Here is a 23,882-nt window from a genome sequence, read left to right as displayed (position 1 = left end):
GCTCCAGATGCCACCGGAAATGGCCTCTTCTCCCCAGACGCTGGCTCACAGACGGAGCAGCCCCCAGAGGTGAATTTATCTGCCTTGAGCCCAGGTTCTGGGCTCTCCCACCTGACGCTTCAACGTCCAGCAGAGAAAGGAGTCTCTCTAGGGAAAAAAGATCTAGGACCAACTGAGAAGTACATTTCTAAATCACCAGTTACTTTAATGAGTAAGTACTTTCAGTTTTCCCATTTTATTTTAAGCATTACTAATTCACATTTCTGACCAGCCTTTCTTAGGATCCTCATTTTGGGGGCAGTTAATGTATAGGAAGGAATCACCATCCTAGTCTACTCCACTCTACCTCCACAACTGAAGAGTCCTAAAGAGACCACTGTTATCATTGTAATATTGTCTAATAAGGGTGCGTGACTGATAAGCCACTAAACCTCTAAAAGCATACAGTGCAAAGAAACAGTGAGCTGTGAGCTGTGAACTGGAGAAAAGAGATGGCGCTTCAATTGTCTGTGTAATCCTATATGTTGTGGTTGACCACAAAGGCTTGGCATCGGCTATGACTCCTAGCTCTGCTTTTTATAAAATGGATGACCTTGGGCAGATGACTCAATCTTTTAATTTTTGAATGTGTAAAATAGAGAAAATGAAGTACCAATTTTATCCAGGTCTTAAGAGGAATAAATAGAGGAGACAAAACACTGAACATACTGTTCAGAGGGTACTAAACAATGTCACTAAATAATGTTAGATTTTTAAATAATAAGATAAAACATTTCACCAGACAGTTTCTGTAACTGCTAAGTCCCATCCCCCAAATATGCTGAGATGACGCAGAATAACATTTAACATCCATGGAGTTTACAGAGCATTTCATTTCCACAATTAACCCTGAGGTAGGCAGTGCTGTTGAATTAGTTTTGTTACCGAGGGATAAGGGATAAGCTAAGACCTCTGTTGAACACATAGTAGGAACAACTCTTAGGCCCAAACTTAGATCTGAAGGGAGGAAAGCATGACTTGGGAAAGGCCTGGTGTGGTGGTGGGTTCAGTTCCCTTGGCCCTCTTCCTTCCTGCACCTGGTCCCTCCTCTTGTTCCCAGCCTTGGGCTTGAAACCTAGGGAAGTCCCACACAGAGCAGTGGGGACCCAGAGCTTCCAGATCCCGCTAACAAATAGTGTTGGTAGGGAGCAGGCAGAAACTGGCTCTTAGAATCCCATTTTCCCATTCAAAACCTTTGTTCCCCATAGAAACCTAGTATCTGAATACTAGATAATATTGTCTAAAAATAAAACCAACAGCAATAATAAAATAATATCATTTTAAAAGCTCTTCTGGACAATCTCCCTAGAGGAACATAGTGGCCATTTCTCCGATTTCAAGCTTAAACACACAGAGCTAAAGTGAGCACTGATGGTGGCAGAAACATTTGGCCTGCTGATTCAGACTAGTGCTCTCATCATTGGTTAAATGGGCTTCTGTGGCCCTTCCTGGAGACGGAATTTTCAGAATCCAACCTGTTCATCAGTTGAAAGTAACTTTGTCATTATTAGCACCCCCACCCCCACCCTTTACAATCACGGAAACTTCTTACTCAACCGTTGAATCTAGAATAGTTATAATCTAGAGTAGTCAATGTAAGTATAGAAACATTTGAAACACAAATGTAGCTTTAGTGCAGCCCTGACTTTCCCACTGACTCACTCAGAGGAATTGCTAACTATAAGTGGTAAAAAACAACTAGGTTGACTTCATACTTGTCCTGTTTCCACAAAGAAAAATTTAAAGCTATGCACACAGCATTGCTTTGTTTATCAACAGAGGGGGAAAAAAAGGAAAACTATATGCAACTTTTTTTTTTGGTAAAATTATTTTTTCCTCTTTATTTCACTAAATATGTATAGCTGAGGTTAAAAGCTCAGGCTCTGGAGCCATATTTCCCTCTAAAGAAGCAAAACAAAACCTTATGCTTATCTAATCAAGCAGAAGTCACAGTCCAAAAGGGATGAGTGCTGTCTCTTCTCAGCAGCTGTAAAACCTTGGATGATTGACATAACTTCTTCAAGCCTCAGTTTACTCACCTGTAAAATGGGTATAATAGTTCCTTCTTCACTAGGCTGTGAGTATAGAAGAGGCCTTGCATGGGGTAAATGCTCAATGGGTAATAACCATATTCTGCCTCAGACACTGGTCCATGAGGGGAACAAGGATAGGTGAGACCCATTTCTGCTCCCCAGGACTAGGATGTACTGGAGTAGGAAGACACATGGACAGTTAATTATACAATAAAGCAGAAAGTCACTCAGTCATGTCCGACTCTTCGAAACCCCATGGACTGTAGCTCGCCAGGCTCCTCTGTCCATGGAATTCCCCTGGCAAGAATACTGGAATGGGTAGCCATTCCCTTCTCCAGGGGTCTTCCTAACCTAGAGATCAATCCCTGGTCTCCTGCATTGTAGGCAGATTTTCTACCATCTGAACCACCAGAGAAGCCAGAACCAAGGGCTAAACAGAGGTATCTGTCAGAGGAAGGGGGGAATTTTTCTCTCTGGGAACAGAGAAGACTCTTAGAACTGTATTTTAAACTGGGTTTTAAAGAAGGAACAGAATTTCAGGAGAGGGAAGGGTTAGGGAACACCTAAGAAAAAGCCCTCTGGGTATACATGAGCTCCGCAATTCATCCACAAGCTTTGGAGAGATGCACAGAAGGAAGGATCATCTCCTAGGTTAAAAAACAAAGTCTATAAATGCAAACTGTTGTAGTTAGGCTAGTGTATCAGATGAAAATGAATATATGAAATTGAGAAATATGAGAAAACATGGATAAAATAAACTATTTTGAAAAGTTGCAATCAAAGTAAGACACACTTCCTTAGGGATTATGAGAAATCTATGGAAAATAGAAAAGTTTGCCATAAAATCTAAAAGAGGTGAAACTGTGCTGTTTCCTAAAATATATAGCAACATTCTCATTCCTAAAGTAGTTTCTAAAATTACATCTTTTTTTTTTTCCTTTTAATTGCCAAGAAACTGTTGAGCTGATCCATATCCAAGTTGTCACTGAAGAATTTTGATGTTTTAGGAATGGTGGAAATGGCCACAGTCATGAAAAATAAAAATGACTTGACTTGACATTTTAGAAGTAGAGTTTATTTCCACCAAGTTATCCCCAGCCAATATTAAGCATAAATTATATAGCAATTCTCTGAAGGTGCACAGAAAAATAGACCACCATCATTCCCATGGATGATCGATATTTACCTTTGGAAGGATTGTTCAGAAGTCACAGGAGTCTTCTGTGAGGAATTCAGCCACAGTTTGATGGGAGAATAGTGGTATCCAGAGAATTTACAAGTGATAAAAGGCCCACACAGACTAAGTCACCTTTTGCTCCTCCCCTGCCCCACCCCACCCCTCACCTGAACTCACCTTATTCTACGCACTAGAAGGTCAGGAACTCAGGAGACAAGTTTGAGATAGCTAAATTTATTCACTTAAAAATGTGGTAGACCTTATGCAAAGGCTTTCACATGTGTTCATTTAACCCTTGATTCTAAAAGAAGACAGTTGTGGTATTCCTGTTTTGTAGGTAAATTTCTTAAGTGCAGAGAGATTACATTATTGCCCCAGGGTCTCAGAGGCTAATAAAGCAGTGGAGCAGAGTTTAAACCCAGGGGACTGACTCGAGGGCCCACCTTCTCAGCCTCTGTGCTTTAAGGCCCCAATTCAGAGTCATCTGCATAGAAATAGTAAGTGTTATGGGAACTATATCATTTGTTTCCATCCTAACTAGGACTTTTAGGGGAAAGGGTGGCGATCAACAATTAGTCTGGAAAAACAGGTAAACCAAAACTGGGGGGACAAAGAGGCTTTCTGTTCACCTTACTGGTGGACGCTGAGAGCATGGGTGAATTTACCGAGGGAAAGAATGCTGAAGAAAAGAAGCAGGGAGGCAGTGAGTGGGCCTTGAGAAAGACCGACATTTGGGGATCGTCAGAGAAAGAGAAACTCACAAGGGATACTGGGGGAGGTGAGACGGGCGGCCACGGTGTCAGACTCTCGGGCAGGGTTACAGAGGGGAATCTTCCGCAGTGCCCCAGCCCCGGGGAACTAGGAATGCTATAGATGTGATAAGGCCCAAGAAGCAGCCGCTGAAAGGAACAAGGAAATCGTTGGGGATTTGCTGACAAACGTTTCTTCGCTTTGGTGGAGCTGGAAGCCAAATTTCAAGAAAACGGAGGAGTGAGTGGGAGGTGAGGACCCAGACACAGCCAGTTCAAACAACTTTGTAAAAAGTGGCCTTGAAGTGGAAACAAAAGATAGGACTGTCCTGGAGGTGGAGTCAAAGAAGTTTCCTTTTTTAAAGCAAGAAACTAGAACATGTTTAAGGTTTAAAGAAAGGAGCCAGCCCAGGGAGAGTGAAGAAAACGTGGAATGCATAATTCTCCCCTCTCTGAGGGACCTCCTGGAGCAAAGTGCCCGGGGATGTAGGAGACCGCCGCTGAGTTGAGGGATCGCCTTCACACCTGAGGAGGTACCCCGTGGCCCCTGCTGGAGGGAGGAGAGGAGCTGTGGGTTTGAAGTGTGAGGGAGGGAGCCAGAGCCAGCTGCCCTTAGCAGGGGAGGGGTTGGGCTAAAGGTTTAAAGGTGCCTAATGCAAAAGACTGGTTTTGTCCTAAGCCCTTGATGGACGCTTAGGTGGATCTTTCATCTTCACTATTACTGAGAGAAGTGGGGGCTATTACCCCTGTTTGACAACAGAAAAAATTGTGGCGCAGGGGTGGGGGCGGGGGAAGCCATCCCAGAACACATAGCTGTTCAAGGCCAGAGTCCACTTTTGACTTTGTCATCTGCTGGAAGTGAAAGGGGGGTCACTGCCTTTCAGTATCTTTCATTCCTGTTAAAGGACTAATAGGTAGTGAATTAGCAAATGTGGTTTAAGTAATGGTTCGAGACCAGAATGTGGAAGTTTGTCAATGGCTGTAGATGATTGAAATCATATTTTGTTTATTTGAATTGCTCTGATTTTTTTTTTTTTTCGCTTTACACTAGTCTTTGGTAAAACACAAGTCTTGTGGATTTTGTTTGTTTAGTGGGGCTCTTTGAATAAAGTCTCCATAGTTTATTCCTTGTTTTTATAGAAGTTACCTGCCTCTCAGGTACTATGAACCTAATAGTGAGGATTTCATTCATAAAGGATGTTTCCTGCATTTCTTTGTATAGTCCATAGGAGATTTTTTATATTAGACTACTACTATGCGAAAAATATGCTGCCTTGAGGATTTTTAAACTTGGCAATTTTCAAACTCTTCAAATGTGGGCAATTCTTCTGTTGGTATTTTTATTACCCAAAAAAAAAAAAAAAATCACAAATTAAGCTTGTGGCCCAGTGAAGATGGTATGGATACAAATTTGAATGTGTCCACAGAGATTCATGCCTCCACAAGGAGAATTTAATGGTTATGTGGAGCCCAGTTTGAAGATCATTATTCTAAATTCAGTTTTCCACTTATGCCATAAGTTTCTGATATTTTAGCTGTGGCGTAAACTAACTGAATAGCCAAGTGACAAACGTGTTGGGATGGGGCAGAGGAACCATGAGGGCTGTTGGAGGATGTGAGCCAAAAACTTAGAGAAGGACAGCTTCACAGACCAAAGTATACAGAGTGTTTTCTGTATTTTTTCTGAATTAATGAACTGCAGAGCTAAGGCCTATATTGGACATGTGGTTGGTGGGGGTGCAGCATTAAAATCGGTCTTTCCAATGGTTACTATTTGAAAAACAACTTTCTGTTGCTTTATTTATCATAGTATTTCACAGTACTTTCATATATCTTTAAAAATTTCACCTAAAACCACTTTTTAATATAATAGGACTGCATGATTTCCATTTTCATGTTTATAGACGAGTAACTTGCCCCAAATCAAAAGGTCAGCCTCTTGAGAAGTCCTGTCCTCAGAAGAGCAGTTTGGATCTTTTGCTTTTCTCTTTCCTTTGAAAACTTGACATGATACCAATTTAATTTTTGACAAGATTAAATTCCACTTAGAAAACTAAACAAATATCAAGAATTGGTATGCTGTACAAGTGAGCTCACGAAAAATAATTTTCTTATTTGCACTATCTGTTCTATTAACATTTAAGGGAATCTTGGATAGTTCAAACATAGATTTGATCACCAAAAATGCAATTAGGAGAACATGATCTATTTAATATGCCTAGTACAGTGTTGCCTTAAGATGGTTAGTCATGTGCAAGAAACTTCTGAACTAGGTAAAGTACGTCTACAACTAATCAAAACAGCATCCTAATTGTTAGTGATTACCTCTGTGATTTAAGACTTTTTCGTAGGGTCTTTGAAGTAACTGGCCCATATATCTTTGCCATTCTTCCTGTTACCAAAAATCAATAAGAAAAGAAAAAAGACTAACCTAATTTCTGCAACACACTGATTAATAAAAAAACAAATGCTGTGTGTTTGGTTTGTGATAGTTATAAAGCAATAGTCAATGATTTATAAATGATGGTTTATGAAGCCATTAAAAATTAATTATCCCCGAACAGAAATCTAAGCAAGATGCCTCAAAATAATTTATTGTAGCATCAATAGTAGCCATTAATAATGTATATTTCTGTCAGAGCATTAGCCAAAGCCCAAATTTTACTTTGAAAACAGAAAAACATGGAACTGCTTACAATTAAAATTTGAGGAATCATCATAAAACTCTTGTAAAAATCGATTTTAATTTGAGGTTGGACCCACAGATTGCACTGATCATCCATTTATCTCCTCTTCCCTCCTCCTTGAGTCTTCATACCAGCTTTGATATTTCATTTACATCATCAGTTCTAACTGATATTTTTATGTGTCTACTTTCTTACCCATCCTTTTGAAAGAGACTGCCTTTTTATATCTACTCCTTGCACCTAGCATTATAGCTAGTTCTCAATAAACTCCTTAATGAATGAGTCAATTAATCTATAAAATAGCTGGTAAGTTTTTGTAAGTTTGAAGCAAAAACCCTTAGGGCAAAAAAAATCACTGAACTGATAGTTTTTAAATCTCTTTTTTGTTTCATTTTTATAAATCAAAGGAGCTTTGAAAATGAAACTTGCCAACTTTTTTTTTTTTTTTAGACCAGAGAAGATTCAGCTCTACAAATTATTCTTCATTCACCCCACCACCGAAAAAATTACTTTGCTTTTGTTAGGTTTTGTTTTTCATGCTTGACATCTTAGTTTAAATGATTTTTTCCCACGGTCCTGAGGAGGCCTGATTTGTTAATCCTGTTGCAGTTGTGACAGGAAGTTTATCAAGAATTTCATGAATTTCCTTTCAGTTTCAGCTTCTAACTGGAATGTTTCTTCCCAGTCACTTCCTCCTCCCTTCTTTTCTACAGTCCAATCTGCATGTTACATTGCAGAAGAACAATAAGAAATTCTTAGCTGGACATTTTTGCTTGATTTTGGCTCTAAGCCCTTGTAACAGTATCTGGGTGGGTTATCTGGGTGGGTTAGGTTCACTGGTCAGCATACAAGGCAGCCAGAATTTCTCAAATACTGTGAGGCTCTGAAGTCTTAAGATATTTGTTTTGGTTATTCTAAAACCCAGGTCTTTAATTTTTTCGGGTCTCTTGCTTGAGATCCCATCTATATCTATTGAATTGGACAAAAGGTTCCCTCAAGGTTGTCCACAACAGCCTTGGAAAATCCGAAGGAACTTTTTGATCAACCCAACACCTATATTCTTGCAGCTCCCCAGCCCCCTAAGGTCACATGGATCATCTCCCCTGAGCAGGCAGAGTAAACGATCACCTGTTGCTGCCGCTGCTGTTTAGGCGCTGAGTTGTGTCCGACTCTTTGTGACCCCATGGATTGCAGCCTGCCAGGTTTCTCTGTCCATGGGATTTCCCAGGCAGGAATACTAGAGTGGGTTGCCATTCATGGGATCTTCCTGACCCAGGAATAGAACCTGAGTCCCCTGCATTGGCAGGCGGATTCTATACCACTGAGTCACTTGGGAAGCCCAAAGGGTTTCCTGTCTATGCTTAAAGGCACACTGAAACACTCTTCTCCCATCTCGCCCTCAAATATCTCCCTGACCTGAGCCTGAGCTTTTGGATTCAGACTGCAGGGGGTTCTGCTCTAAGGGCTATCGCCCACAGGGACAGTTTGCCATCAGTAGCTTCAAATCTTCCCTGGTGGGCTTCTCTGGTGGCTCAGATGATAAAGAATCTGCCCGCAATGCAGGAAACGTGGGTTCAGTTTCTGGGTTAGGAAGATCCCCTGGAGAAGAGATCGGCTACCCACTCCAGTATCTGGTCTGGAGAATTCCATGGATAGAGAAACTTGGCAGGCTACAGTCCAGGGGGTCAAAAAGAGTTGGACACAAGTCAGCGACTAAACAAAGTGACTTTCACCTCACTCCACTTCCATCACATGGAGATCCTTCTGATCTCACAAATCGGGTAACATTTGCGAAGCATTTGGCATCAGTATCTGTTCAAATAACATTAGTTTTGTTTTATTCAAAATCTCACTTGCTTCTTGTCATTTGATCTTTACAGCACAAATAGTGTAACCCTCGTTTACAGATGATTATCCCAGTGTTCTTGAACTTGTTTTATAAATAGTAACTCATATCCACCCTATTTATCAGGACATTGTTCTAACCACTTCTTCAGATCAAATCTCCGAAGTGGGTGCTAAAAGTCCCATTTTACAGATGAGGAAAATTAACAGATGAAGAGCATTGTACTTCACAAATATACTTAAGTGTCTCCATTCTCCACAACTTTTAAGCAGCAAATTTGACTCACATCCATGAGTTCAAGTCCAGGGCACTTCACAGGCAGAGGAGGAATGTATTGGGCCATGTAAACACAGTACCGCTGAAGGAGACCACACTCAGTTGTCACATCTGCCACCCTAGGGGAGGGAATTCTAATGGAGAGGAGTGGTGTCCCCTACCCTAGGGGACTGGGACAGAGTATGACCAGAGTCCAACCCAGAGAGGGCGCATGGAACTGGGGTAGCACATAGACTGTTGTCACTCAGTCATGTCTAGCTCTTTGCAAACCCTGTGGACTGCAGCACGCCCAGCTTTACCATCTCCCGGAGTTTGTTCAAACTCATGTTCATTGAGTCGGTGATGCCATCCAGCCATCTCATCCTCTGACACCCCCTTCTCTTCCTGCCCTCAATCTTTGCCAGCATCAGCATCTTTTCCAGTGAGTTGGCTCTTCTCATCAGGTGGCCAGAGTATTGGAGCTTCAGTTTCAGCATCAGTCGTTCCAATGAATATTCAGTGTTGATTTCCTTTAGGATTGACCAGTTTGATCTTCTTGCTGTCCAAGGGACTCTCAAGAGCCTCCTCCAACACCACAATTCAAAAGCAGCATCAGTTTTTCAGTGCTCAGCCTTCTTTATGGTCCAACTCTCACATCTGTACACAACTACTGGAAAAACTATAGCTTTGACTATATGGACCTTTGTTGGCAAAGTGATGTCTCTGCTTTTCAATATGCTGTCTAGGTTTGTCATAGCTTTTCTTCCAAGGAGCAAGCATGGGAACCAGGAAAACACTGGGAAAAGATTTCACTTTACACTTTGGAGACTTGGGTCTGGGGTAGGGGAGTCCTGTTTGCAAAGATCCCTGAACGTCCACTGTACCTGCTCATTCTGTTTCCATGGCACTTGAAGGTAGCTGACCCAGAGCCTCTGGCCACCTCCCGTCTGGGCCTTGAGCTCTTCCAGATACTCTGTCACACCCTATCTTCCACATTTCCTTTCTACTCCAGCCCTTCTCTGAGGATTTCTTCTCTCTCGACTCTCTTCCTCACTGCACACTCGAATCCCAGGGAGCACAAAGGACCAGCCCTGCCTGGCCTAGAACCCAGGGCTGTCGTTGTACAGGAGAGGACCCTGTCACCAGAGCAGGCAAGGACTAGCCCAGGATCACACAGCCAAAGACAGATACAGATAGAAAGGTTCCACCTTAAGTGCTCCATTCTGCCTGCATCTCACTCTGCTTTGGCAGACCTCCAGACTCACATCCTGACCTGGACATGAACAGGCACCCTGGCACACTTGTGCACAGACATGTTTCCTTATCGCCCCAGCAGCCCATCTCTGTTTACAAACCAGTTTCACATCCTTTGTTTATCTGTCTGTGGGCTTCCCTGGTGGCTCAAATGGTAAAGAATCTGCCTGCTAATGTAGAAGACCTGGGTTTGATCCCTCGGTCAGGAAGGTCCCCTGGAGAAGAAAAGGACAACCAACTCCAATATTCTTGCCTAGAGAGAGGAGCCTGGCAGGCTACAGTCCATGGGGTTGCAAGAGTCTGACTAAGCTAACACTGTAGCATTCTCAACTTTGTATTACAGTTATCAATGAATATATCTGATCTGCTCCTGAAAGGCAAGACCAGGTTTTACGCATCTTTATATACCCCATGTGGAGCATTTGTTATTGTTGTTTAGTTGCTAAGTTGTGTCCAGCTGTTTGCAACCCCGTGGACTGGAGCTGGAGAAGGCAATGACACCCCACTCCAGTACTCTTGCCTGGAAAATCCCATGGACAGAGGAGCCTGGTCGGCTGCAGTCCATGGGGTCACTAAGAGTTGGACACGACTGAGTGACTTCACGTTCACTTTTCATGCATTGGAGAAGGAAATGGCAACCCACTCCAGTGTTCTTGCCTGGAGAATCCCAGGGACGGGGGAGCCTGGTGGGCTGCTCATTGTCTGTGGGGTCGCACAGAGTCGGACATGACTGAAGCGACTTAGCAGCAGCAGCAGCAGCAGAGCTGGAGCCTGCCAGGTTCCTCTGTTCAAGGGATTTCTCAGGCAAGAATACTAGAGTGGGTTGCCATTTCCTTCTCCGGGGGATCTTCCCTACCCAGGGATAGATCCTGCTTGGTGGGCGGATTCTTTACCTCTGAGCCACCGGGGAAGCCCCATGTGGAGCATTTAGTCAGTGCTTAGTGAGTTGGATGAATAAGTGAATATAAACTAGAGAATATGCCTGAGCCCCAATGGGGTTTGGAGTTTGCTTATGTTTAATTTTGTTGTACCACAATGAGCAAAATCCTGCTTTTAAGTTTTTCATTTGATAGCAAATGTTTTTGAATGAAGATTCAAATAAGCCAATATTTCTAACTGTTCTCTTCGGGGAACAGTTTTGTACTCTACCCATCTTCAAGTTTTTATTTTTGGGCTCATGCTCATTTAAAACCACAAATAGTATAGGTTTTAAAAACCAAATGTGTAATTTATTAATAGCTATCCACCACACCTATTAAAATTTTTACTAATGCCTACAAATATCAACTCACAGCATATTTTAACAGCTTCTTTGTAAGGGTGTGAAGGGCATGCCATGTTCCTCCCCACGTGAGACTTAGTAGTATTTTAGTGTGTTTCCAGCTTTTATTCATTAGTGGATATGACTGTAAATAGCAGCTTGAAATAAACTCAGTCTTAAGTTCTGAAGACAAGTTTCACCACTTTTAACACCTTATTCAGTGTTCTGGGGAAGAAAAAACTTTTTCTCTATACTCTTAGGGTTAGTATCTGGGGCCATGTGAATAAAATTACTGTAGATAAACAGAAAAGGCATACTTCTGGGGTCCAGCCTCAGCAGGGTCCAGGGGTACCCTCAGGATGAATGGCATCCGCTGGGGAGGCGGGGGAGGGCGGCGGTCGTGGGGAGAGAGAAAGAATGAATGTTGCAGTGAAGCAAGTAGAGGAGAGGACACCAAGCTTCACAAGGCCTGCAACTTTATTTTCAAAAGGAGCTTTTATACCTTAAGTTGTACATAGAGAATAATGGAAGATGCAGAGTCATGCAGGGTCAGCAGTCCTGACCCTTATCTAGACCAGGCTTTCTTTCTGCATACCTTTCTGTATACAAAGGTCTTAGGTGATTTACATCATCTTCTGGCCTGGAGGCCTGTTAACATTTTATGACCCTTTTTTTCTGATAAAGGTTAGTCAACCAGAAAGCTTATTTTTTCTAAAGGTGATTTTTCTAAAGTCTGGCACCATTCTCCGAAAGCACTAGATAAAGTTGCATTCCTATAGAGCAAAGGTGCAGTGGGCTGTAACAAAAAAAGAATTTATTAACTCAAGGTTTAATGTTGTTAATACCAAGGCTACTACTTATATTTCTGTATATCAACTATATTAATTAATGCACTCCCAGGCACACAATGAAAAATATGAAAACTTAGCAGCAAGCATTGGTTTAGCAAGCATTGGTTCAACAATGAAACCCTCCACCAGTAGTATTCTAATAACTTTTAACTCCTCGAAAGGCTCTGTATTTTCCATATGACCTTGTCATGGGTGGGATCTCCCGTGCTGGCTCCCAGCAGCATACAGTTTTTAAATTAATATCTGTGTGCACAACAGTTCACAGAAAAGGAATGGAACTCAAAGAACTAGTTAGACTTGGGCTTATATTACCATTTTAACAGAGAACAAAGGGAATTGTGTTTCAAGGATGATAAAGTGTGGAGAAGGGGATATAAGGGGTCCCTAATGGAAAATAAGGGATATTTTAGTAAGGTTTGTTTCTGCAGACTCATCTTTGTATGGACAGTTCCTTGTCTTCTTTCTTGACGCGTCTCTCCTTGGTGGGGGAAGGGTCACCTTCCTCAGAAAATTTATATCTTGCTTTTAGATACATGAGGGGAGGACAGAGAACTCTCCTATTGATTCTCATTGGTCTTTAGCTCAATATATTTCTTATGCCAGAGTCAATTTTCTTCAAATGAAAAACAAAGAATATTGCAGCTGAAGCACTTGTGAATTATTTCTAATTTTATTTTTATAAGTTCCATTGATAAGAAACATTGTTATTATTAAAATTGATTTTGAGACTATGTAAAGTATATTTACAAAAAAGAAGACGGGGGAAGATGAACCTATGATCACCCATGATCCTACTATCCTATTTAAAGCTGGTTTTGTGTATTTTCTTTCAATATTATCTATGCATCTCTATTGGAGAAGGAAATGGCAACCTACTCCAGTATTCTTGACTAGGGAATCCCACGGGCAGAGGAACCTGGTGGGAAGCAACTTAGTATGAGTATCTATTTTACACCATTTCAGTGATATGGCCACATATATGGTATGTAACTTCCTCAGCTAACAGTATATGACACTCCGTGTTCTTGCTTAATCATAATCCTCATTATTTAACCTTTGCAAAGTTTGCCTAACCATTCTCCACTTGTTAGGCATCTGAGTTGCCTCCAGGCACCGGGTGATGGGGTGTCTTTGGCAGTTGCACCTCCAGCTGGGGAGGGCGGGGCCCTTCCTGGCCATGGAACCTGGGTTTCCTGGGTATTCAAAGTCTCAGGCAGAAACTTCCTTTGGGCCAACCAGGGCTTCTGGCTCCAGGCTCCCCTCTCTGCGGGCTAAGGGTAGTGGAGCCCCGCCCTTCAGATGCCCCAGGCCAGAGTTCCAGCCCAGTCCCCGGGGCGGGCCCACCTCACCCTACCTTCCTGCGTCCTGTCCTGCACGAGGTGGGCCCCTCCCATGCGCTCTCTCCTTCTGTCCTAGCCTTCCGCAGACCCGCTGAGTGAAAGAAAAGAGCTAGGCGGTGCGGGCGTCATGGTCCACCTGCTGGCCTCCGAAGTGCGGCAGCTGCTCCACAACAAGTTCGTGGTTGTCCTGGGGGACTCGGTCCAGAGGGCTGTGTACAAGGATCTGGTGCTCCTGCTGCAGAAGGACTGCCTGCTCACACTCAGGCAGCTCAAGGCCAAGGGGGAGCACACTTTCGAGCAGGATGAGCTGGTGCAGGGGGGCCAGCAGGGCCACATGCACAACGGCACCCACTACCGCGAGGTGCGCCAGTTCTGCTCCGGCCAGCACCTGGTGCGCTTCTACTTCCTGACGCGCGCGTACTCCGACTACCTGGAGGATGTCCTGGAGGAGCTGCAGTCCAGCGAGCACCACCCGGACCTGGTCATCATGAACTCGTGCCTCTGGGACATCACCAGGTACGGGGAGGACTTCTGGCCTAGTTACCGGCGGAACCTGGAGAGACTGTTCGGGCGCCTCCGCCAGGTGCTGTCCGAGTCGTGCCTCCTGGTGTGGAACACGGCCATGCCCGTGGGCGACAAAATCACCAGCCGCTTCGTCCCGCCCGAGGTCCAGTTCGCCGCCTCCTCCGTGAAAATCAATGTCATCGAAGCCAATTTCTACAGCTCTGCCGAGGCCCAAAAGCACGGCTTCGATGTGCTGGACTTGCACTTCCACTTCCGCCGCCACACAGGGAAGTACCTGCAGACGGACGGAGTGCACTGGAACCAGTGCGCACACCGCCACCTCTCCCAGCTCCTGCTGGCCCACGTGGCCGACGCCTGGGGGGTAGAGCTGCCCCAGCGCGACCCAGTGGACAAGTGGATCACGGATGGCCCTGGGAGAGGAAGACCTGGCCGGAGGCTTGAGAGGCAGCCCCTGGTCTGCGGAGATCAGCCGGCCTGCCCTCTGCCCAGACCTTTGCCTCTCCCAGGGCGCCAAGCCCTGCTCCCCACGCCATCTCCCCGCCCACCCCTGTTTCCGCTCTTGTCCCCACAACGTCATCCCATCCCTTTACACCAGGTGATGCCCCCATTCCCATTCTGTCCCCAGGAAGGCTGTTTTTCTTCAGACCATCCTTTCCAATCGGATCAATTCTCCTTAAACTATTTCCATTCAGATGTCCCCCCATCTACCCAAACAGAATTTGCCGTCCAAGGTGACTTTCAGTACTGTCCCCAGCCGCCTGTGCCCCGCTTCCCTCCACCCTGTTATCAGCAGCGGGTCCCTGTGGTCCATAGGGGTTTTCCCAGGTATCATCCCCCTGATCCCTACATGCCCTGGAGAAGGCGGCCTAAAACTTCCAAGAGAAGGGCCTCAGCCTATAAAGAGCCAAGGCCTCAATAGACTGACTTGGGCCACCTTCCTCCTCATGCACATGGACTGAACAGATCGGCTGCCTCTTCCCAAATAGACTGACCTCCTTCACTGAAGCCTTTTGTCCATTGCTGTTATCAATAATGGCAGGGAAGATCAGTCTGACACATATATGTTGTCCCTGGCCTCTTTCTGCACCCTCAGGTGGGAGGTAACCAGGCATCATTCCTGCCTTCCCGCTGCTTTTTCTCTGTCTTTTTGTAAATATACAATTTAAATTAAAAAGTTGTTTCATAAACGTGATTGTGGATTTCTTGAGTCTGTATTTAATGATGCCTCTCCCTTCTATTGAACACTTCTAACAGCAGGGACAATATCTGTTGTATGGTTATGGCCTCAAAACTACTTAAAATGGAACTTCACCAAAGGGTTTCCATAAAATGGATCTGATTCCTTATAAATACATGAAATAATAACATTTTGTGGTGCTGTTTACCAGAGATTCTCAAAAAATCATGGAATCTTAGAATTGAGAAAACTAAAGACATAAAATTTAACATTTACAAACAAGGAAACTGAGGCCAGGAGCTGAGTGACTTCTTGTAGGTCACCCAGAAAAATCACTTCTCCACTAGTCCTTTGTAGTTTATACTAGTTTCCAGTTTATATTAACTTTCAAACTTGATTTATACTGCAACAAACCAAGAAGGGAAGTTAACTAAACATGGTCTTCCTATGGAAGAGATGATTTAAAAAAAAAACAAAACCCTATAGTTCCATAACCAGAGGTTTCTTGGCTAGATGTGCAGGTAATTTTTGTATGTAAACCAGAGTGGATGGCATGGTTGTGACTTAATGATTTCTTTAATAGTCTTTACTTTGGGACTTGAGAAGACTTAAGTTGCTCTCAATGGCAATGTATCACAGAGTAAAACTAGGAGCTGCAAGGTACCACGCAGTGCACAAATCCGTTTCTTGCAAATTGCACAGGTGGCCACAACCATCTCTTCTCTGTTTTGTAGGAATGTAAAAATTATTGAGATTGAAATTTTCACTCTAGATAGTGAAATATTAATACTTAGATAAAATGGTCAAAATAGGACATAACCAAAATTGTCCAGATTATAGGATTTTTCATTGAATTGACTTGACTGCTTTATAGGTCCTCAGTTGGATCATCCCTAAATTTGACAGTGAGGGTAAGGAAACATTACTCTGCAAAAATGGAGTTCATGAAATCTCAAGACATGAGTGAGACCTGCTATTTACAGAAGAAATGTATAGACACTCTTAATCCACTGAAATACTATAAGATTTCTGGAAAATAGGGCTTTTAGCTTACTTTGTGTCTGAAATCCTAGTGCAGTATCTGGCATTTAGTAAGATCTGAATACTGTTTCTTGAAAGAATCAGTGAGTGAGAGATGAAGTGAAGTATGTTTTTTCCTGGTGAGACTACCTGAGAAGATGATGTAAATTGACATTATCCTTGTGGTGGACTCAGAAGGACTTTAAGGACTGTACAGAGGTACTGCCTCCAAGCCAGAATTTGTCGGAATGTACCCAACATAGTCAGGAGAGAGTGGATTCGTCTGACCAGCGTAAGTGTCCTCATCCCATAGAGTCGAGTGCATCAGGCTCTGAGATTTGGTAACTTTAGGCAATAAAATGAGCTCATTGCATCATTCTGGCTTTACAACTCCCAAACAAAGTCAAGCAGCACTTAGCTGCTGATCTGAGTAAGCTGATGCATTTAGTATTTCTATTTCCATGAATAAGCCAATGAGTTGGTGGTGTGGTTTATATCTCTTTTGTGAGTTAATATGTTTTCACCCTCCTTAATCTGATCGTGCCTGAGGAATCAAGGAGAATGAGTTCTTAGGTAAACAATGCTGAGCACCAGACACTGACTCAGTGATGAATCCACTATGTTATGAATTAAATGACATCAATCACTGAACAGTCCTGTTTCTCTTAGACGTTTGAGTGTACAGGTAAACTCAATTTTCTTCCCACCTGTATTTGCTATGGCTGCTGTAACAAATATGACAGATGGTGGCTTAAAACAACACATGTTGATTGCCTCCCTGTTCTGGAGCTCAAAAGTCCAAATCCATTATCCCAGAGTAAAGTCCTTACCATGTCTTGTGCTGGCCCTACATGATCAGGCTTCTGTTTGTCCCTGAAGCATCATCTTCTAGAACTCTCATTGTTCTTCACACTGTCAACCACACAAGACTTCTTTCGGTTTATATAGCATGTCAAGCTCTTCTATAACTTGGGTCTTTGCACTTGCCTGGAATGTTCTACATCCTCTACCCCCTAGTTCTTTGGATATCTACCTCTTCATTCTTCCGCCTGTACCTTCCAAGTCATCTCCTAAGAGGTCTTCCATGACCATTTAATCGAAAAGTGCAATTGGGACCATCGTAACACACTGTACTTCCTTTGTTTTGCTCCCCACCCAGGGGCATCAGTGGCTGCTTGCTTGTTAGCTTCTGCAGGAGTCTTGTTCACCTGTTGAATTCCCAATGGCTACTAGTGCGGTACCTGACAAAGGTGTTCAAGCATGTTTAGTTAAATGTTCAAGAATACAATGACTTCACATTGTATTCTTAAGTAATAATGTGATTAAATCAGAATTGAGGCTGTATTTGATTACTTCTCTATGGAACTCTCCCATAACTTTACTTAGGTCATCTGGAAAGCTAACATCCCTGGGACTTCCCCACCCCCACTGGCAGTTAGAGCCTGAGGGCGCCTTCAGTGGATTCTAGCAATTAATTTCATACATACCCTAGCCTTCTCTTCCAGCCTAGAGCTTTTTTCTTTGCCTATTTTTTGCTATTGTCCTCATACTCCTTAAGTCAAGAAATGCAATGCAATGCAATCAAGCTATTGTCTGGTGAAAAGAGCCAAAATTATTCAACATTTATGAGAGAAATTATTGCTCTATTGTTAAGATTTAGAATTTAGGGTGCATTTGGCCAAATCTTTAGTCTCAAGAAATGACAGCTTTTTATATTTGCCTCTTGTCTCAAGTTTTCTGGGGGGAAAAAAAGGAACTTTAATGATGAAATTAAGATCCATGCAGCATATTTCTCACAATCTTCTATCAGTTCAGTTCAGTATGTATCAGTTCAGTTCAGTTCATTCATTCAGTCATTTCCGACTTTTTGTGACCCCATGAATCGCAGCATGCCAGGCCTCCCTGTCCATCACCAACTCCCAGAGTTCACTCAAACTCATGTCCATTGAGTTGGTGATGCCATCCAGCCATCTTATCCTCTGTCATCCCCTTCTCTTCCTGCCCCCAACCCCTCCCAGCATCAGGGTCTTTTCAAATGAGTCAACTCTTTGCATGAGGTGGCCAAAGTACTGGAGTTTCAGCTTTAGCATCATTCCTTCCAAAGAACACCCAGGACTGATCTCCTTCAGAATGGACTGGTTGGATCTCCTTGCAGTCCAAGGGACTCTCAAGAGTCTTCTCCAATACCACAGTTTAAAAGCATCAATTCTTCAGTGCTCAGCCTTCTTCACAGTCAAACTCTCACATCCATACATGACCACTGGAAAAACCATGGCCTTGACTAGACGGACCTTTGTTGGTAAAGTCAAGTCTCTGCTTTTGAATATGCTCTCTAGGTTGGTCATAACTTTCCTTCCAAGGAGGAAGCGTCTTTTAATTTCATGGCTGCAGTCACTGTCTGCAGTGATTTTGGAGCCCCCCAAAATAAAGTCTGACACTGTTTCCACTGTTTCCCCATCTATTTGCCATGAAGTGATGGGACCAGATGCCAAGATCTTCGTTTTCTGAATGTTGAGTTTTAAGCCAAGTAATACATTATACCAAAAGCTAAAACTTGAAAGCTGTAACTCTATTTTCCCTAAGTACAAGCAAAGCAAGGCCCAGCATTTGAAAACAAATGGAACCTTACATCCTCCTGTAGGATCAGGATTAGCCTGATGGTTCTTGGTCAGCCACAGAGCTCTTGTTTCCGCCCACCGGCCCACCCACCCCACTCCCTATCCACCTCCCCACCTCCCACCGCCTGCATTGCCTGACAGCTTGAGGCAATTTTCATATTAGATTCCAGAGGTATGCGTAGCAGCAGCTCCATCTGTGGAAACTTCAGTTCACTGCTCTTCAAGGTGAGTTGTTTTGAAACCTTAGATCATATCAGAGAAAGAATTTACCCTTGTTTTTCTACTCCCGTATGTGTGTTGCTATAAACTAGAAACAATATTCTCAATGTCACAACTTTAAGGAAAGCCGTTATCACTGCATTTTTAATTTACAAATATAATTTTTCACAAGTCTTGACTGATAAATCTTGAAAGAAATATGTTCTAAAACATGTCCCTTTGAGCCATGGTCTCTGCTCCCCATGAATTCTATGGGCACGGATCCTTACAAAAGAATTCATTCTGTAGTCACCCCATGTGAAATGGCTTTTAATGTATTAGAGGCTGTGAGTAGTTCTATATGAAATAAACTTGGTTAAATGTATTTAATATAGATTTCCAAGATTTATTTAACCACAGACCATTTTCATATCTTTAAAAAACATGTTTGGGAGATTTCTCTGGTGGTCCAGTGGCTAAGACTCCATCCTCCCAATGCAGAGGACCCGGGTTTGCTTCCTGGTCAGGTAATTGGATCCCACACGCCACCTGAAAGATTGCTAAGATCCCATGTGCTGCAGCTAAGACCTGGCACTGCAGGTCTTTAAAGATTTAAATCAAGTTTTCCATTGTGTGCCCCTCTGATTAGCATGATGAAGTTTCTCATCCAACCCCAACTCCCCTGACTCTACTCCACCCAGAATGTGAGTCATCCATTGGTCCAGTGTATCCAGCCCATTGGTCATTCAGTAGCAGTCTGGATCATCAGATCAGCGTCACTCTATTGCAGCACTTGTGTTCAAGTGTCTCTTATTTTACTTAACAACGGCCCAAAGTACAAAAGGAGTAATGCTAGCAATTTGGATATTATCTGACTGTACCTAATTTGCACATTTACAATTTTTAAACTTTGTCATAGGTATGTATAGAGAAAAACGTAGCATATATAGGGTTCAGGACTATCCAAAATTTCAGATATCCACTGGGGGTCTTGGAACACATGCCCTGCAAGCAAGGTGGAACTCCTGAATTTGGTTACAGCAGCTGAACTGAGATAGCTATTCAGATTGGGACCCACTAAGAATCAAACATTGCTTTAGTTATGTCTCTGAATTTCTTTTAATCTAGAAGAGAACCCAAACACTCCCTCCTTTTGTTTTTTTCATGGCATTGACTCATTGAAAACATCTGTCCTGTAGAATTTTCCACTGAGCTAGTCTAATGATTTCTTCATGACGTCATTTACTTTATCTCCTGTGTTTCCTATAAAGTAAATGTTAGATCCAAAGGCTTTATTTAGACACAAGTTCAATATTTTTGGTAGAATAGTTCACAGGCAAGGCAATGAGCTTCAAACTGTACAGCTGCAGTGGACGTATAAGATGGTTCCCAGGATTCTATGCTGAGATTGAGCACCGAGTAAAATGTGACAGTCGGATGCCTTCATTTTAAAGTTCTGTTTTTCAGGGACTTCCCTGGCAGTCTTGTGGTTATAAGACTTTGTGCTTCCAATGCAGGGGGCTTGGTTAGGGAACTGAGATCATACATGCTGTGAGGTATGGCCAAAAAATTGTTATATTTTCCTACTTGCAACCAGCAAGTGTCTTGTGGTTAATGAATTGGTACAAAGTCAATATTCCAGTTCCTCATCAGTCTTTCACTAAATGGTGTTAGCACACATGGATGATTCTTACATGAAAAGGAGATTTAATTAGGGGTAGAAAAATAGTGACTTTTCTGATCTTACCATTGCTTTACACATTTCTTAGTTCAGCATTCTTTTGTAAAGAAGAGATTTTCTCCATCCACGGGTGCTATCTGCTTACTCTGAGATACATTTCCTACAGAAAAGCCTGGTCACCATAAGATATGATAATGGATACAACTGGACCTTATTCTCAGACCCCTTTCCCACCCTACCTTCCATCAATCAGCTAGAGCTCTGTTAACAAGGATTCAGACACAGGAAAAGCTGTAACACTGATCATCTGAAATGTGATTCTAGATGGAAGCGAGGTATTTGAAACAACCCAATAAAAGCCCCACTATCAACCCTGGAAAATGAGCTCAGGGTAGAACAACACCAAGAATATAGACCAGGTGGAGATGAAACTGCAAACACTAGATAAATGGTTCTGGTTTTGCAGATGGAAGGGAGACAAAGTTTGGGGATTAGCTTATAAGACTATACAACCTATCCAATGTGTTAGTTAATAAATGGACAATAACTCCTTTGCATGTGAAATCATCTTCATTTTGGTATTGTATCTTACTTAATTAACCGATAAATAAATGACTACACATCAGTGAGGGTGCTTACTTGTTTATGTAACTTAGCAAATGATATACTATTAGTTTATTGACAAATACATATTTGTTAATAAAAATGTTTGTTGGACAATATGTTAAATTTTCATGACTAGAGATAAATATTTAGATTAAAAAGTCATATTCTGTAAAGTTATTCAAGGAAATTACTATTGGGTGAATTAAGAATGCTTTATTAAGTATTTTCATGTTTCCACTTAAAAACCGCTAATAGTGGAAGAGGCTAAATCTTTGTCTATAGATCTCCTTGTAGCAGGCTACCCCCCAAATTAAATTTATTTCATATCTCATGTTAGACTATTAATGAGAATTTTTAAATGGTATAAATAAATTTATTTACAAAACAGAAATGGACTTACAGACATAGGAAACAAACTTACAGCTATGGTTGGAATTAACAGATTCACAGACTTAGAGCTGGGATTGAGAGATACACATGCTGCAGTTAACATAAAATTCAACAAGGACCTACTGTGTAGTACAGGGAACTTGTAATAACCTATAGCAGAAAAGAATCTGAAAAAAGATAAATGTGTGTGTGTATTCTCAGGATTAATATATGTTGATATCATTATATTGCTCAGAAGAATTGATCAAAATCTGGAAAAGACTCTCGAAAGTGCCTTGGACTGCAAGGAGAACAAACCAGTCAATCCTAAGAGAAATCAACCCTAAGCATTCTTTGAAAGAACTGTTGTTCAAGCTGAAGCTCCAATACTTTGGCCACCTGATGCAAAGAGCTCACTCATTGGAAAAGACTCTAATGCTGGGAAGGATTGCAGGGAAAAGGAGAAAGGGGCAGCAGAGGATAAGATGGTTAGATGGCATTACCAACTCAATGGATATGAATATGAGCAAACTCCAGGAGATAGTGGAGGACAGAGGAGCCTGGTGTGCTGCAGTCCATGGGATCACAAAGAGTCAGACACCACTTAGTGACTGAACAACAACTATATATATATATACATATATTCAGTTATGTATATAACTGAATCACTTTACTGTACATCTGAAACTAACACAACTTTGTAAATCAACTAAACTTCAATAAAAATTAAAAAATAAAATATTAACTGAAATGCTATGTTCAAGTCTGTATAATTTAAAATAAAAAATAATGCTCTTCAAAATAAGTATCAGTGCTCCAAAAATGGAGTGGGATTAGGGTCCTAATTTGTAATATAGGAGAATGGTAGCACCTACCTCATAGGAGGATTATGTGTGTACATCAACAAAGTTAATATTTATAAAGTCTTAACAGCTGTGACTGACACAGAGTTAACACTATAAAAATATATGTTAGATAAAGATCTGTCCAAGTTCATCCTACTATTTTAGCTACCAGTGTATAATCACCTTCAGGGTATGAGTAACCTAGTTTGAGTGTATTTTTTTTTTAATTGACGTATTGTTGATTTAGAATGCTGTGCTGGTTTCAGGTATACAGCAAAGTGTTTCAGTTATGCATACATATATATCTATTTTTTTCAGCTTCCTTTCCCCAACTGAGGCCCAAAGCTCAGCTTCCCTGGACACCGGTATCAAATCAAATCTCAGAGGCAGAGTTTTGGGTGAAGCAGAAAAGTATAGCTTTATTGCTTTGCAGGAAAAGAGGGTCACAATGGGCTAGTGCTCTCAAAACCATGGGTCCCAACATGAAGATAGAAGTTTTATAGTAATTGTTCAAAGAGGGTGTGATCAGACCGTGAACATTCTTCTGATGAGTTCGTGATGAGGTAAGCATCAACACTGTGGCCACCTGATGAGAAGTACTGACTCATTAGAAAAAAGCCCTGATGCTGGGAAAGATTGAGGGCAGGAGGAGAAGGGGACGACAGATGAGGAGATGGTTGGATGGCATCACCAACTGGATAGACGTGAGTTTGAGCAAGCTCCAGGAGTTGGTGATGCACAGGGAAGCCTGGTGTGCTGCAGCCCATGGGGTTGCAAAGAGTCAGACACAACTGAGTGACTGAATTGAACTGAACTGAAGTAGGAGTCAGCTTCATCACACTTCAGGTCCCACTGGTCTGGGGTCTACATAATTATGGGCAGCCTACTGTCATTCATCGTTAACTTCTGCCACCTGGAGGGGGTTTCAGTATCTGCAAACTAGCTCAAAGATTGCTGTGTGTGTTACCTCCATGGTGAAAGAGGACCTTGCCCTAAGGCTGCCTTGGACAGTTTATTTCTCCCTGGTCTTGCAACTCCTCCCTTCCCTAATTAACAACTGCTTGAAACTGCTCATTGAAACTCAGCGAAGGTCAAGAAGGCTGAACGAAGGCTGTTTCCTGTAATCTAATAAATGAGGCACACAGAACGACTTTGTGCCCAAGAGCTCCCCAGACCCCTGCTCAGTATCATTATAGGGTAATACAAAATATTGAATTTATTTCCTGTATTTTTAATATTGAAAGACATAAGTACGGTTGGAACAGGAGAAAGGAGAATGTGATCTTACTTGAGCTAAGTTAGAAAAGGGATCAAAGAACAGAGGAAAATTGGCATGAAGCCCTGGCGCTGG

General features: G+C 42.3%; 1 protein-coding gene across 50 annotated transcripts in view; it reads left to right on the top strand.

Moving 5' to 3' along the window:
* The window catches only part of PCED1B (PC-esterase domain containing 1B), a 217,046-nt gene that overhangs the window by 143,358 nt on the left and 49,806 nt on the right, over nucleotides 1-23,882 (top strand). For 25 of the 50 annotated variants that reach the window (XR_009600249.1, XR_009600236.1, XR_009600234.1 and 22 more), the window contains one exon: nucleotides 8-211. The exons of 2 other annotated variants lie outside the window; for them this stretch is intronic. Coding sequence is in view for 19 of the 48 variants with exons in the window: in XM_060414086.1 (XP_060270069.1) it covers nucleotides 13,569-14,936 (1,368 nt within the window). In the remaining 29 variants the exon portion in view is untranslated. Of the gene's footprint in view, nucleotides 1-7; nucleotides 212-4,383; nucleotides 4,532-13,568; nucleotides 15,205-23,882 lie in introns of those variants that run through there. 23 more of the 50 variants (XM_060414092.1, XM_060414094.1, XM_060414093.1 and 20 more) reach the window with 4 other exon arrangements.

Source organism: Ovis aries, chromosome 3, assembly GCF_016772045.2.
Source record: "Ovis aries strain OAR_USU_Benz2616 breed Rambouillet chromosome 3, ARS-UI_Ramb_v3.0, whole genome shotgun sequence".
NCBI lineage: Eukaryota > Metazoa > Chordata > Mammalia > Artiodactyla > Bovidae > Ovis > Ovis aries.
The sequence above is the reverse complement of the archived record's forward strand: the minus strand, read 5'-3'. Positions and strand labels throughout refer to the sequence as shown.